We start from the raw sequence: 18175 nt of genomic DNA on the forward strand, positions 1-18175 counted from the left end.
ACGATAAATGCGGACATCGAAAAGGGTTCCGCGGATAAAAAAGTTTAAGAAACGCTGATCTACACTATCCGGGCGAACGGGAAAGATCCGTGCGCGGCTCACGCGATTTTTGGCGTTCCGCCCGTGGTAGGTGCCCCACACGCGGTCCACGTGTTATTCACACGTCGCATTGGACACGTGCACCTCTACCGGTGACGGGGACGGGGGACATATTCGAATGGAGATGGTTCGTCGTACGTTAACTACGTGGCGTATTTACAGATAACGCGTGTAATATTTTAGACTTGCGGCGTACGCGCGTTACGAAACCGACGGAAAACGCGTGACGTAGACAAAAACTTCTCTTCCCGTAAATCTCGCGTGTTCTTCTAGTTTGTTTTTTTTTTTTTTATTTTCATTATTATTATTATTTTTTTTTTTTTTCTATAATCTTACACGCACGCATTACGTATGCATGATCTGTCGTTTATTTTAATTTCGAAGCCAACGTGAATTGTATGTTTCGTAATGCTCCGTCGGATGAAACATGCGTTTTCGGGTTCTCGAGACGTGACGTTTTAACGAGCGTTTATCAATTCCATCGCGTATTCTAATAACCCACTGTACAATCTAATGCAATATGCATGTGTCGTGGATTCCGAACGACTGCATACAACAACGTGAAAAACATTTGAATTTCCTACGCAAAAAAACGAAATGTTCTTTTATGTAAATTTTTGTAATTGGTTAGGTTGTTTTGGATTCTCAGGCTTGAAATATTAATATGACAGTTGCGTAGAACATATCTCCTAGATTTTATTTCCTCAGTCCGGGACCGCGTGAATGGTTTATAAATTTATTAACGTCGAAAGTTCGTCGCTCCGAAATGTTTTAAATTTCCATTCCGTAACACGATGTGTATTCAAGCTCATCAAGTCATTTGCCGTTTCGTTAGAATAAAATGTTTGGGATTTATAAAAAAAAATCCTCCTATAAGCACTCATAAATTATTTACAAGTGTACTGTAACACATTGTACCTACACCGTGATGGAACATTGTGTATTTATTCGTAAATATATTCCGAATGCAATGATTTATCGATCTCATCGTTTCACGTTTTACTTATGAAATGTTAATTTTATTATAATGCAATTTCGTTTTGTATCACGGGAATTATCATCGAAACATCGCTGTGCACGTAAAATGAATGCGTTCCCCTCTCGACCTGATCCACCGAGCGGCCGACCACCGTGCAGCGAACTCCTTAGAATCAAATCAACATAAATCGCTTTTCATCTTGTGTCGCGACCAACAGCGAGAACGAATCTTCGTCGTTACCGAGATTATAAACGAAAGCTATTTTGCAGCACATCTTTATTGTTAACGGTAGGTACGAAGTTGGTGAAATGAAGATTCCAATAGCCGAAGCACTTTTTCAATGCCCACGTCCATCCCTATAATATCTTTCTATGGTATAAAAATGAATCATCGAATGTGTTCAATAATAGCGCAATAAAAATAGCGCAAATTTCGATAGCAGCTGAACCGATTTCGCTAATTATTTTTTTTATAATATTCTTTGAAGTTCGAGGATGGTTCTTGCGGAGAGAAAAATTAAAAAAAATTACCTAAAAAAGTCTAAAAACAACATTTTTCTATATTTCCATACAAAATTTTTTTAAGAAATCCCATAAAAAAAAAAGTAAAATTAAAAGTCAATTTAAACTTTAAAGTAAAGTTTTAACTTAACCATATTATTATGAAAAAATTAAATGGAATGTTATCTAATCTGTAGTATTATTATTGCGCTTAGCAACACATTCAACGATTCATTTTTATATTATAGATTATTTTATATATCTAGGCAAGCATATAATCACTTATTTAACATAATTATATATTATTTGTTGATTTTAAAAAAGCATACGATTCTATACATAAACCTAGCCTATAAAATATATATAAATAAATAAAAAATGAATTAGTTTACATATAGAAATAAATAAATGCTTTAGTCTGGATTATCATTATATTTTTAAAATACGATCGGTTTCAAATTAAAAATTCACTGTAAGGTATACAAAGTCAATAAAATCATAACTCACTATTGACAAATATTTTTAAGTATTTAACCAATAACCCTATTACCATGGAAAAATTAAACGAAATGTTATTTAACCTGTAGTATTATGATTATCTTAAGCAGAGCCTGCTATGTATATATAAATAAAATTAACCATATTTTTTCGAGACGTGCCAAATTGATCATTTCGCACAAACACTGCTATAATCTGACATGCCAAAATATTATACTTGGAATCAATCAACAAAGAAATTGATGCGAAAAAAACAAAGAAAACTAGTTCCAGGTTACCCAGGTACTCGTATATCTTCAACCGATGCAATAGATCGAATTTATTTCTATCGTTCTTCCAAGCAACGATGATTGTTTTTATTTACGGATGCTATTAGTCAATATGTGTGGCCCAACATCATTCTAACATTTACAAACAGTTGATGGTAAATTGTATAGATCTTACAGAGAAGCCTGTCATCGTTTGCAACTGTTACAAAACGACGCACATTGCGATCAAACTCTCAATGATGCTGTAATCTCATTACAAGCTCATCAAATACGAACATCGTTTTCCATTATCATAAGTACATGCTTCTCATCAAAACCAATTTATTTGTAGATAAAATACAAAGATAATATGTGTGACGGTATTTTATTTAATATACGCAATAAAACAGGGAATCTGAATTGACAAATAAGTGAAGAAATTTACAATTAGGCATTGATTTCCATTGAGGATATATTCTTGATGATGTCAAACAACCTATTATGTAAATTGGGGATGGCTGCGCCCAACCGCCCAATACACGATGCTTTTCATTAAGTGTTAAAACGTGAAAAATCGTATAAGCTCAATAATTTGAAAGAATTGATTCAAATAAATCTTCCACTATTGAACGAAAAACAAAAGTATGTATTTGATACTCTTATGAAAATAATAAATGATGGAACTGGAGGGATTTACTTCTTGGACGCTCCTGGTGGTACAGGAAAAACTTTTTTGATTACTTTAATATTGGCAACAATTCGCTCAAAAATGAAATTGCTCTAGCACTTACTTCGTCAGGTATTGCAGCAACTTTGCCCATTCAACTCTAAAATTGTCATTGAATATGTCAAACATCGAAACTCCAACCTGCAACATTTCTAAAAATTTGCCAATGGCAAAGGTTTTGCAGCAATGTAAACTAATAGTGTGGGATGAATGCACGATGGTGCATAAAAAATCTTTAGAAACTTTAGATAGAACCTTAAAAGATTTACGGAACAACCAAAATCAATTTGGTGGCGAAATGATTTTATTATCAGAAGATTTTAGAAGATGGTAAATTGCGGCAAAATTAATTTTTTTCTAAAAGTCGATATGTAAACTGCAACAAAAAAAAAAAAAAAATTAAGATTGTACAATCTGCGACAAAACCGATAAGATACATTATACAAACTGCGGCAATTTATTATATAACTTCTATATAAACTATATATATTTTTTTCATTTGATATTACTTACTGCTTGACGTTCAATCGTATAATCTGATTCATGACTATGATCCAAAACTGATTTTTCTTGTAATAAAGTTTTTTCCTTGTTGAAAACAAATTTTGCCTTGCGTGTTTTTTTAGTGCATTCCCATGTTTGATTACCATTTATTTTGGATTCATATTTAAATTTGATTAAAAATTATTTAACATTGTTTATTCTTCGCCATTCTGGCTAAACATTGTTGTAAATTCCATGACGTCGAATAAAAACTAAACTTTATTTCTACTAAACTCTAATACTTGTAAGTAGGTAATAACTAGTATTTTCAAAAGTAAAGAAACCGATATTACTGATATGTTTTGTTAAAACTTAAAAATACATTTGGATTTACTTTACCACTTTGTGCGCAAGACGCAAAATTTCATAATTAATTAAACGATATACGTTCATAGATACACATAGGTAGGTATATATGATTTAGGTACTATAATAAATAGTATATATAGAAGGTATATATAAAAAATAAATTGCCGTAGTTTGAATAATGTATCTTATCGATTTTGTCGCAGATTGTATAATCTTAATTTTTTTTTTGTCGCAGTTTACATACAGCCGAGATTTTCACCAAAAATTGCCAGTGGTTCCACGTTCAACGAAATCTGATGAACTGAATGCATGTTTAAAGTCCTCCAATTTGTGGAACTATGTCAACGTATTACACTTAAGCAAGAATATGCGTGTCATGTTAAAAAATGATCAATCTAGAGACATATTCTCTAAACAACTCATTGATATTGGTAATGGCAAATTTCCTATAGATGTGCTGACTGGCATTTTCTCCACTATTGATTCACCTTTTCCGAGAGTTTTTGTCGGTTAACACAATCAAAAGTTGAACTCATTCAAAAAATGTTTTCAAGTGTTGCTCAAAATTACTTATTCCATGATTCGTTGAGCGAACGAGCTATACTGGCTGCCAAAAACACTGATGTAAATTAATTAAATTTCAAAATTCAAGATGACATTCCAGGCAAAATGAGGACATATAAATCAGTTGATACGGCAACTAACGAAAATGATGTCGTGAACTATCCACCGGAATTTTTAAACTTAATTGGTTTGCTAGGATTGCCACCTCACAATCTTCAATTAAAGGTCGGGTCTGTAGTTATAATGTTGCGAAATATTAACCAACCGCAACTTTGTAACGGCACACCATTAGCGATAAAAAATTACTGAATAACGTAATAGAAGTAATCATATTGGAAGGAAAATATAAAGGAGAAGACGTTTTGATACTCCGCATCGCAATGATTCCGTCTAAAGTACCATTCGAGTTTAAACGACTACAGTTTTCAGTACGGCTTGCTTTCGCTATGACTCTAAATAAATCCCAGGGGCATTCATTAAGTTTTTGTGGTATTTATCTAGAAAATCTATGTTTCTTGCATGGTCAATTGTATGTTGCCTGTTCCCGTGTTGGAAAACCATCTGCTCTATTTGTTTACGCACCAGGTAATCAAACAAAAAATATCGTGTACCATAAAGTACTATAATAAAAATGAAACTTAATTTAGAATAAGTAAAAATAAAATGGAATATAATAAGTAGGTATCATAATAAGAAATCTGAAATTGTAATTTTCATTGTGATTTTTTAGTGACTATTAAAAGAATTTTAAGTGTTTTATAATTTTTATTTTTTGACATAATGTAATTGTTAACTATCATTTTTCATTTTCTTTTTTTATCTTACTAGCTGACCCGGTGTCCCAAATAACAGAATAAATATATAAAAAAAATAAAAAATTAAAGAATCGACTGTTAGGTGGTACGAAGTTCGTCGGGTCAGCTAGTATCCCATAAATATGCAATTTTAACCCAGTGTCCACGTGCATGCACCGGTATAAGATTTTGAATAAATATATTATCATAAGCTTAATGTTTAATTGTAATGCAAGAATAATGTTACAATTCTTTTTCTTTTGAATTAGATATTTCTTAAATACAATGTATAAAAGATTTAAATTATTTAAAAATTATTCAAACACTTTAAAAAAAAAAAAAAAAAAATCAGCTACTAGGTTTGAACGCAAGTTCTTTGTTATACTAGTTATTTATATGCGTGTAAATCGTATTCGAAAATTAACCACGAACAGAACTGAACTGTGACTTAAAAGATGTTATCACTTTTTCTTTCTATGTTAATATTACAAAAATTTACCACAAAATTGCAAACGGGATAGATTTTATAATATATACATCAAAATATAATAGTTTAAGACTGTTAAAAAATATTTAAAATATCATATGAGATACCAACGTACGTTCAATGAGGTGCGAAGAACAACTACAATACGGTTTCAAACAATTTCTTTGTATACCTAATATAGTATAGTATAAAATAGGTTTACAAAGAAACATATATACTCTATAACATAGAGTCGTGTATGTTTATATACATTTTATTATTTAGGGTAGTCTGTGAAATTTCTGGCGCCATGGTTAGTGTTAAATTAAGATAAAATAATGGATATGAGTCAAATCGTGACATACTACAAATGCGAATAAAGAGTGTTAAATTACTATATTCAAGCCCAATCGGACGTTTCAGTTGTACAAACGGAATATCAAACGTCGTCATACAAGTTCTGCCTAGAAGAAACGGGAAACGTCAATAATTGATTAATTAAGCAAATCTTTTTGGATATTGCAGTCAAATGTACTGTTTAAAGATATCATAAATCATAAAATATTTGATGTTTGAAATATGAAATATTTCTTGTGAAACATTAAAATGTTTTCTATTATAAATATAAATTATGGTTATTTATTTGTTATTAATTATATGATCTAAAAGTTCTAGTTCCAGGTATAATTAATGATATTAATGGAATGAGCTCCGTGGTTGTTATAAAAAGTCTAAAATTATTTTTCAAATGGAAGTTTTTATACGGTTATCATGGTTGTCACGTAACATAGATTTATACTTAGAAAAACTTCTTTCTACGTCACAAGATACTATTAGAGCATATTTAAAACAAGATATGTCTTCAGGTAACATGCCTTAATTTTTGTCTCTTATTCTTCCGCTTAATACTCCATAAATTGTTTTAATTTGAGAATACGAGTGCTCTGGATTTTTAAATAATACTTGTGATAGTTTAAGTTCTATGTCTATTCCTCCTTTTTTTAAATAGATAAAATTAAAACATTTTTTTTCTTATTATTTAAAAAATATACAGTTGTTATGCAATTATATAGAAATATATACAATGCATTGTAATTTTTAATTAAATATGCAAAATATACAAAAACAAAAATTATCCATATAAGTACAGTGCGAGATACCGACATTTGTAATCAAAATTATTCTAGGTGAACTATAGATGAATAAGTATTTGCTTCAAAATCCAAGCCCTAGTTATTACTGTTGGTATTGTTTTTTGCACTTTTTTGAAACGTTTTATATAATTTTTATAATTTCAAATGCATTATTGCAGATTTTAAACACAATTATAAAGTTTTTAGGTTATCTAATTTGCAGATACAATTATCATATTGACATTAATTATGTAATACAAAAATATCATTTGTTTTTTAATTCAGCCTGTCAACGAAAAAATAATGGACATCTAAAAATGGACTTAAAATGGACTTTCTATGATAAATACTTCAAGTGGACATAATTTCTAGATAATTGATATAATTTTTTATGATAATTAAAAGTATAATTTTTATGTTTGGATTTACCTATCATCTACCGCACTTAAAAGTTAAATTTTTGGTGTACACTTTTGACCCATAGATAATACGAATAAAAGGTTAGGTTATTTATTTTTCTAGGTTATATATGGGCATTATTATTATGGTTAGATTTTTTATCGTTCGTGTGGTACTTTGAAAATATACGCAGGCAGTTATTGAAATAAAGCATATAATTTTATGCTAAACATTGCTTCATTATTATAATTACGAATACTTAACTCGATACCCTAAGATTGTTAGTTATTGCCATTATTATAATAATTTATCGGTCTGTACATACTTGTGATTTAATAGCAAGTTATGTACATACCTATTATATTTCAAGTATTAATTTAATATGCTTAAACTAATGATTTTACTATTTATTTTTATTTTTAATGATCAAGTCATAAATATCGACTTAGACATTAAATTCGAAAATCATTTTGATTTTAAAACCAATATATAGATGTACAACTTATGATAAATATAGTCATAATATGTAGCATAAACCTTTATTGGAAAAAAAACGATACTCATAATTCATAAAACGTAATAAAAAAATCCAAAATTGTTATGATTTATAAATATATTCATGACAAAATTAAAAAAACAGGCATGGAACAATAAAGCCAAGAACTTAAAACTATTTACGACGGGATTTTTTATGAGCGAATTTTTTAATAATATCCTTATAATAAATATCTCTACAAATGTCGCTCTCGATGTTGAGAATAGCCAGACTGATCTTCAGTTAATCACGATCGCAAGTAATTTACTTAATGTTGAAAATGACCTTTCAACTGAACAGTTCGAAGCTGAAAGACACAAAAACATTTTTGAGACTATGTCTATGTCAGAAAATATATCACATATTATTTTCCTTTTACGACATACTGATTTCCAATACTGTATGTGACAGTTGTTGAATATTTAAAAGGTAATTACGGAAATGTTTTTATATATAATTTTAATTTAGCATATTTTTTATAAGAAGTACCACTTAAACATTTTCTGCCATCACTCATCAATCAATTGGTTCAAATAAATAAAATAATATAAAAATTAAAGAAATGCTTTAACACTCAATGTCAGTCATACGTTATTGATTAATATACACGATGACCCATCTGTTACACAACACTAATAATAATAATTTTATGATAAACAAGATATTATATTATACCCATTAGTGATAGAAATTATTCGAATATTCGAACATTCGAATATCTATATTCGATGCTACCAGGAACGGTACGAGGGGGTGAGCAATAAGGGCAGTTGCCCAGAGCCTCTCGCCCTAAATTATAATTAAGACCCCACGGTTCTGATTTAAATGAACTTAAAATATTTTATTAATATAAATTATAAGACCCAACGTTTATTTTTCCGGGGCTTCGCAAACTCTAGCACCGTCACTGGATGCTACAATACAATACGTAACGAAAATTATTCGTTTAAGTTTTCGCGCAACACAAAGCGTTTAATAATCATATTATATGGCTTATGGTGTATAAAGGCTTGCGATAAGTAGATTCGAAGTCAGCGATATTTACTACTTGACAGAGCAATTAAAATACAAAAATAAAAATTGTGCAAAATACTCGAATATCATAGTTAAATTATTATTAATACATTATTAACTACAAATCACTATAGCGAGCATCGCTTAGAACGAGATACTGCTTACAACAAGCAAAACGTTAGGTCCCGGCACGGCACATATGATTGTATGTTAAAATAAATGTCTACAACGAGTATAGTTATTACAAGTTATCGACTAAAACGAGTAAAATAAAACTAACTACAAACGGGTACCTGCAAGATGAGAACTATTTTCGTATTTAGGTCGATTAACCATTGATATACATTATCTTTAGTTGTATGGATATGGATTACTTATTAATATTAAATAGCATAAATAGCTTGTCATGAAAAAATGGATAAAACAAATTAGGTATTGTAGCATCGATTATTCGAATATACATAACATTACTGATACTCATAATAATCAACTATATATGAGTCGTCCAATTGCAAAAGGTAGTATGTCCATATTTTAGTTGCAAAAGGGAATATGTCCAATTTTAAATATAAATTATTTAAAAAACTACTTATCCATGATTTCTATAGTCTAAAAAAAGTAAAATGTTTTTTTTTATATATATTTATGAAAAAAAAATGGTGACGTTTTATAAAATATTAATGGAAATATCAGTTTTTTGCTGTTTGTGAAAACTTTATTTGTTTGGACATACTACCTTTTGCAACTGGACGACTCATATAATATAAAACACGATTGATGATATCCACAAAACTGTTTTAAAGGGGAAATATCAATATTTTTCTAAAAATGGATAAAAACACAAGTCAAATATACTCCTGCCTATTTATTTTACAATGTCATTGATTATAAATTGCATTATGTAATTAATAAAAACTATAATATGTAATATATATTATACAATGTAATTAATAATAATTATAATATGTAATTGATAATACATTTTTGTATACATTTTATGTCAAAAATAATGAAGTATTATTTTTATTAGAAATATATAATTATGTTTGATAAGAATAAAAATGGTTTGTTATAAAAAATTTGAAATTAAATAAAATTAATTAATTTTTAAAAAATCACATATTTGTTCAGATTTTTGTCACCCTAGAGTGTTAGCCCTAGGGTAAATACATCACTGTGAAAAGGTCGGAACCATATTTTATACTTTTCATAGCGTTTATCGGTAATTATTTTCTTCAGTCAGATTACCTATATTTACAACCATTATTAATTATTTAGTTTAGTGAATTAAAAATTATTTAAGATCTGTTACAGAAGGTAACAAACTTAATTTACTCTCCTTAGTGTAAATAGAGTCCGAAATAATGCAGTCAGCGGACTACAGTCATGAAGTTATTCGTTCTTTCGCAGAAAAAAAATGCGCCTTGTAACAATTAAGTTTTGTCATTTAAAAATTATGTTAAGCGAACGGTATCGTTACAACTTGTCAATATGTTTTCCATTAATCTGGTTTTTTATATTTAATACATATACACGTATATTTATTTTTTAATTATGAATATGATATATGTATAATAATTTTTTATTTAAGTATGTCAAATACATAACAATTAAAAACAACTTGTATAATTAATATAAACTAAATAATTAAATTGTAATGAAATAAAATAATTTTAAAAGGCCCTTTCTTTGGGGCTCTGAGACCCTTAAATTCGGTAATGTTTGTACAGTAATAGTACTCAATTGTATTAATATTTCATTTCAATGGAGAGGCGAAGCCATCGAACACGAATTTATTCACTTGATTAAATTAAAACCAATACACTCGGAGGGTTTATTGTTCGTTTTAGATTCAGCTGAACCTTATCCCCGTTTCAATAACAAGTAAGTGGTTTTTTTTTCATTCTTCTTCTTCTTCTTCTTCTTCTTCTTATCTCATCTTATGCTGCCCGTCCACCACGGAACACGTTTTATTATTGTCGTATTTTAACGTTCGAAAATAATAATATTACAACGCAATGACCTCATGCTGCGTGCTGGGCTGAGTGGCAGATGGGGTGTAGGGTCGAATGCCGCTGTCAGCGTATGGGTCGTACTAATCCAACTACTGTAATTTAATGCAATCGCAATGATCTCGGTGACCTCACGAACAACAATCCCACCGTCCTTGTTGCGTTCACATGTCACAATTATCACGTTATTCGGAGACAGACGAGACGACCGATTTCCTGGGGTGACCGTAAGTGCATCCCGTAGTACCTTTTTTTTTTATGTAAATCGTGTCTCGGTTATTTATTTATTTTTTTGTTTACGTGAATAGCGTCTCGTGTATATATATTTTTTTTTTACCATATATTACAATGTGCGTTGATACATTGGGAAAGATACGAAAGTTCTTGGTGTGTGCGTTAAAGAACAAAGGTGACCGATCCCAAATAGTTGGGAGAAAGGGAGAAGAAGAAACAGATATTACAGTATATGTTACAAATTTACAACCAGTATTTTCCTTCCCGTTTTATCAGGCTTGGAATTGTCAATATTACTGTTATAATATCAATATGGATAAAAATATTGATTTTTTTTTTTTAGTAACTTTTAGATTAAAATTAAATTTATTAATTATTTATTACAAATATTTATTGAAGTAGGTAAAAAATTGAATGATAGTTGCCATAGACGTGCGCAGTTTCAAGTCGGGAACAGCGAATATTTTTACCGGCCCATCTTTTTTTCATTTAAACAGCCTATACATGACAATTATACTGTAGAAATCTGTAGCGGCTGTTTTTTTCTATAACTTAAAATCTATTCAAACACAGTAAAGATTAGCTTGGTAATTGAATATACTTTTCGGGTGATCAACTTATTTTTTATATTTATAATACGACGGCCATTTTGGACTATTTGGCCCTAACAAATCTATTAAACCGTCCAAAAGCAGCAAAGCACACCCTGTCACCACTGTGCGTACGCCTTCGGTAGTTTCTTTACAAATTAAATTTGAGTTATTTTTATAGTTTCTTATTATTCTTTTTTTTTTTTTTTTTATTCTTCTTTTTTTTTCTTTTGTGTAAACATCACTTTGAATATTTTTTAAGATCTACAGAAAAAGCCGTACTTAACATTTACCGATTTCCTGGTAACAATCACTACTGCTCACGCACCGACGCCATTTATATTTATATTATATTATATTATATTTTTATGTATTATGTTACCACTATAGACCGTAATTCTAGAACGTGATTTTAACAAAATATAACAGTTAGACCAATGATGTAATGTCAAAATTTCAGGCACTGGTGCAATTTTATAAAACTACCCCATCCACCCACCCATACAAGACTAACGCGCTACCCTTAAACTGTTTGTCTGTACACTATATATTATTGACCGACAGTTTTGTAATATAATTATAAATACTATTCGATGATTGTTACTTGCAGATGGATTATAAGAAAAATTGAAAGTTGTTGGTATGTAGTTTTGGGATCCATCCCTACCATACATTTATAGGACTGGCGCAATTAAATCGAACAAACGCCCGTCACTACGTTACTGAGTAAAACCAAACGCATCGAAGATTACATCATTGGTCGACGGGATGATCAAAATTTTTCACGCGTCACAATGTTACGAATTTTAATTTCTGTGTGTGCTTATAGTTTTCACAAGCACACAACGATAAAGAGACAATTGAAAAATTTGAATTCATCTACAAAATCAAAGTTTATCGATTTGATCAGCATAATATACTTACATAAATATTTACTTTTTCACTCTTGTTGCACGATGAATGTGTACACACTTTCAATACATATTTAAAAAATAAAAATATGCTATTGTTATTTAAATGCACTCTGCTTCGGAGACTATAAAGCCTCTTTCACACAATCAAGTCGTCAAAGCAGCGTCACCAGACAAGCATAACCACTATTCATGCTTCCAGAAGAACTTCTGTGATTCGATATAGGTTATGTTAAAATTACCATAAACTGAAAGCTAAATTTAGTTCAGTTCCATTATGGAAGTCGAAGCATGTGTAGCATATCTGTAAGATCCTGTTGCATGGAAACAAAAAAAAAAAAAGAAAGTTTATTACATCCATTACTGTCTGACCGTTTTGCTAAGTGTTTATTAAATTGATTTTATAATGATTTAAAAAAATATGAAGATATTTTTTTTAATTATTTATAAGTGTCTGTTAATTCGTTTGACGAATTAATAGAACAACTTCAAGAAGATTTAACGGAACAGCAAACCACTATGCAGTATTTGGAACGTTCACTAAAAAACTGAATTCATTCACGTTCATGTTCATTATTTTTAAAGTTAACACGTCCACGTTCAAGTTCTATGAAAAAATGAACGCGTTCATTTGGCCGTCCCTTTAAATTATTTTATTTTATATTTATGAATTCCTATAGGATCTATAATAATTATATATTTTACCTAATATATATTATGATTTTATAACAGTACCACTGTTATGTTATTTAGTCTATGCATTTACAATTTAAACAGTACAGTGCCCTGTACACAAGGAAAATGTTAGAATCAAATTCATAGGGGCTGTTACATTTTTATTGTATCAGCGATAATGGTTAACTTCTTCTGAATCCAATCGTCGATTACCTTTTATCACGGTCAATAATAATCCAACGGAATTACGAATTGGCAGTAGCAATAAACAACAAAATAAATGTAAAAGACACACATCATAATAATTGGTGCAATTAATAGTAACTAATAATTGGTGCAAGTATCGTAACGAAATAAATTTTTTTTTTCTGGAACTCGTATATTCTTTATTTTAATCTTCCAGACTACAATAGAAATAACTTACCGACCCCTGTTACAGAAGATCGACTGATGGACAGAACGCCAGGACATATATTGAAAATCAAGCTTTAACCTTTAGCGGTAAGAAATGTACAGTTATTTTCGTGTATATCGTTCGTTATTAGTCATTGACATAAACGAGTTTTATGCGTGTATTATCTGTTTATTTTGTTTTCCGTATGTTAAACTACAATGTTGTGCCTATCTACAAGTACATATACTGATGACGACAAAGTATCGAATATTTCAAAGCTAATACGATATTTTCGATGCATATCCGAGTGGCAGTAATGAATTATTAATACTCGACAGGTATGGGCATTTGAGATTTGTATTTGGTACAGAATCACGTTTGCACAAAACGTTTCAGTTAAATTAAACACAGTGTCCCCAATGAATAAATAATGTGTATTGTTTTTTCGATTTTTAATTAACATATTCAATAAACTTATAAATATTTAATTTTCAACTATGTAACGAATAGACGATAAAAACACGAATAATCAACGAATGATATTAAAATGATATATTGTATACATTACAGTCTAAAAATCCGAATAACAAATAAATTATTGATGCATACGAATAAAAAAAAAAAAAAAAAAAAAAAAAACGATAAGTTCGTATATTTTATATAATCATTCGAGGAAATTAATGTAAAATAATAAACAACATTATTGGTAGACATAATAAATTCAAGTTAAATGCGTTTCGATAAGGACATCGTCCGATATCGTTATACGTTATATATTTCAATGTTAGACGAGAAAAACATTAAACACTCATCACCAAGTGTGCGTGCGTTTTAATTTATGTTAACGTCACTGCTATGGGGAACTAAACAAATCGACAGTTTTGATATTGTGTAAATATTTGATGATCAAGATCGATATCGACGAACATAATATTATATAATGACGGATATTTTGGATAGGAATAATGCGTTTCTCTGCAGTTCAGAGTTGTAGCTGAATTATGCCGAATTTTCCAATTTTCATGTACTGCCCAAAATCCTAAATTATTTAACTTGTACTTAAATAAATATCTTGATTATATAATAAAAATAAATAAATAAATCAACAAACCATTACTTGTTTATTGACCGAACGCAAACTAATTACTACCAAGTGCAGACTACTTCACGCACTGTAAATTATTATTGATTAACTAAAACTATAAAATTAACTATGGAGCACAGAAGCACCCCAACAGTCGGCGCTCATGCTTGTACCAATTATTATAATGTTATACTATGATCACGGTGTGTCGTCTACATTTCTTTTGTTGGTTATTGCTTCTGTTAGTTCATAATTCCATTGAGTTGTTGTCGACCGTGAGAAGATTTTATCGACGATTAGATTCAGAAGAAGTATACAATTATCATTAGTACAATGTACATGTTTAAAAAAAAATTAATAATTTATATGAATTCGATTCTAACGTTTTTCTTGTGTAGACCGTACTTATACTGTTTACATTTTAAATGCATAAACTAAACAACGCAATAACGACACCGTCACAAATTAATAATATATATACAAACAGGCGTAGGTTAATTTATTTAAAGCTATAATATTGTATTCGCGCCACGACAGATGTGCATTTGAGCGTTCCGGGTGTTGGAGTGTCCATTGTCGTTTCAGCCCCGCACATCGGAAAATATTGTACCACCAAAATAATTTTAATAACATAAATGGATTGTTCTGTACAATGTTCTCGGGTAGAGGGTTCTGTCGACAAAATGACCGGGCTCAAATGTGCATGACACGTATAATATGTGTATTCCACGTATGACATCTATACGCGTAACATATGTTTAATCGTCAGAGATTTGTTTTCGGAGGAATTGTGTACGGGAATTTTTCAATTCATCTTTCAGTTCAATATTATATACATTAAATACATTTTATTAGAACCATTGATGTGTTAACTCTGGAATATCTACAGATGATTAATCAGTAAACTTCTAGTACATAATAATAATAGTAATAAGTAATATAATAATAATAACAATAATAGTCGCGGAACGGTAACGGGAGTCGTCATCGACAATGAAAAAATTAATCGGTCGGAAAAAAAAAATTTCCGGCTGAGCTCGGGGGTTGTGCCACACTCGGTGAGAGGGGTCGGAACGCCGCACAGTGTCCGCGGCCGACTAACCCCACCCCGCCCTACCCTAACCTACCCGACCGGCGCGGAAAAAAAAAATTTGACGGACGTCGCCGCGGCTGAAGCTGTTGAGCACGGCCGACCGGCGATAATTTATCTAAAAATCAATAGCTCTAAAATGAAATAATAATGAAAATATAAGATATAAATATAAAACAAAAATGTGTTCCTAATAAGCACGCTGTATTGTTCCATAATTTACTTCAGGATTATCTAGGACCAATGAACACTATCAAAAAGTAAATAAAATATAATTTTATTTGAATTTATAATTGTTTAACGATTTATCCACCTCTATTTTATTATTTTGTTTTTAACTATTTACTCTGGATAAAAGTCTAAACAATTAAGGAGCGTCTCGTGTCCACTAATTTCTTATAATTTCTTAAACGTAATTACTCAACATGGACTTTTACGAAACGAACCAATTGTTTAATAATATTCTAGTTATACTCATTGCGAATTCGCAATAGATAATTTATTTATATAATAAAAATTATAAGTGTAATCGAATCAATACATAAACACATTTTAACAAATCAATAAATGAGTATAATATCGAAAATTTAAAGACATAACGAAATGATATAGGATGTTAATTAAAATATATGTTCCGCGGCATTAGGATAAACTATGTATGGGAGGTTGTAATTATTATATAAAATAATTTTACAGTGCTTCCTTTCAGGTAATATTAACTGATATAATTAATAATATTAGTATTGCTTGTTGTTATATCATTGGGTAAGATTGTGATTGTGCACAGATAACTTTCCTCAGACTCAACGAATTTAAGCAGTTAATAGCTCAAAAGAATGAGCTTGATCCACTGAGTGTTCTGAGAGTGCCGATCAAGATGATATGATCAAGATTCATTTATTAGAAGAGGAGCTATGAGAATTTGAATGTTGCTTGAGTGAATGTGTTACATAAGAAATGTACAGAGAAGAATCGCGTTGGTGAGAATTGAGTAAATTTCAATGATTAATGATTTATCTGTGTCTAAATGCCTTTCATTTAAAAAAAAAATTAAGGAAATCGGCCGGATATAACGGCCAGACGGATAGACTTAATTTTCATAAATTTTTTTAATATATAAGATCATAATTAATTGTACGTTTATGTACAGTACAATACGAATTATTATTATTTACAGTACGAAAATACAAAAATATTCACAAGTGACTTTTTACAACACATACCATATAGTTAATAGGTGTACGTCGACACCTGAAGTTTCTAAAAATTTTATAAAAAGTATTAAAAAAAAAAGTTAATTGAACAAATAATAGACGTTAATTAGAAAATTGTAACACTATGCGTTAAATTCCCATAGCATTTAGGGGCTTTTTTTTTAACAATCGTGGAATAACATTATAATAATTATGTGCACGTGCAATGCAAGAACGCAGCGGTTTTACATCACATTTCTAATAAATACATACTATATCCATATATACTGTTAACGTCGGGTAAAAACGAATATTCAAGTAGCAATTTATTTTATGCTTACGGACATTTGTAATTATGTTTTTCTTTACATATCTGTCTATGTGTGCAGGTACACTGTATAACGACTACGATTTAGTAGTAATTATAACTTCTGCGCCACCGGAACATAATTATACACAATGGTAATATAACATATATACCTATATATAACCTATACAATACAACGAAATTGTTAAAAATAAGAAATGTCATTTCGAATTTTGTGAAATATAACTTGACTTGTATTTTGTGTGCGTCATCGTGTACATTTTTTCGGCGTCAGACTACTGGATAGGTAGGTACATAGCATAACGTAATGATATGAAGTAATACTGAGACGATACAATGTTATGGGCGTGTAGTCTGTTATTTATGAAGGTACAGGTTCTATTTATCAACCATATTCCCCTCTATAACGACAAGACTGAACATCGATCCGTGTATTAACAAAAGAAATGCGATATAATGTAAGATGCAACCCATAGTCGGTATCTCGATGTGATCAAAAAACCGAATTGACTGCAGCACACTAAGAAAAACAAGTTTTAAGATATTTGCTAAACATATATATAAAGACGTATATATTTTTATAAAGAAATACATTTATAGGCGTAACTCGATCTTCCAAAAATATTTATAGTGCAATTTCCTTGCACTACAATTAATAATGTGTGTGTGTGTGTGTGTGTGTGTGTGTGTGCGCGCGCGTGCGTGTGTGATGAGTGTGTGAAAAATATAGTATTTCACTCTTTTCGTATATTAGTACACATTAATTTCGATATCTTATATAATAAAATGCTCAAAGACCTATAATTATTAATAAAAAAAAAAAAAATGTTTAACTGAATATAATTACCAGGGCTAG

General features: G+C 30.0%; 1 protein-coding gene across 1 annotated transcript; it reads left to right on the plus strand.

The window, feature by feature from the left end:
- The first annotated feature begins 3169 nt into the window (after positions 1-3169).
- On the plus strand, positions 3170-7225 carry LOC112692239. The gene is made up of 5 exons (XM_025566850.1): positions 3170-3381; positions 4150-4412; positions 4556-4697; positions 4760-5052; positions 7146-7225. Exons 1-5 carry the CDS (start codon positions 3170-3172, stop codon positions 7223-7225), a joined length of 990 nt encoding a protein of 329 aa, XP_025422635.1.
- Positions 7226-18175: the final 10950 nt, after the last annotated feature.

This window comes from Sipha flava, unplaced genomic scaffold, assembly GCF_003268045.1.
Source record: "Sipha flava isolate LNK unplaced genomic scaffold, YSA_version1 116_pilon_pilon, whole genome shotgun sequence".
Taxonomy (NCBI): Eukaryota; Metazoa; Arthropoda; class Insecta; order Hemiptera; family Aphididae; genus Sipha; species Sipha flava.

Coding starts and splice junctions, on each gene's coding strand:
- LOC112692239 (XM_025566850.1), top strand. CDS start 3,170: ATGTCAAACATCGAAACTCCAACCTGCAACATTTCTAAAAATTTGCCA. Junction 4,698..4,759: donor AATCTTCAATTAAAGGTCGG/GTCTGTAGTTAT, acceptor GCACACCATTAG/CGATAAAAAATTACTGAATA. Junction 5,053..7,145: donor TCTATTTGTTTACGCACCAG/GTAATCAAACAA, acceptor TTTTTAATTCAG/CCTGTCAACGAAAAAATAAT.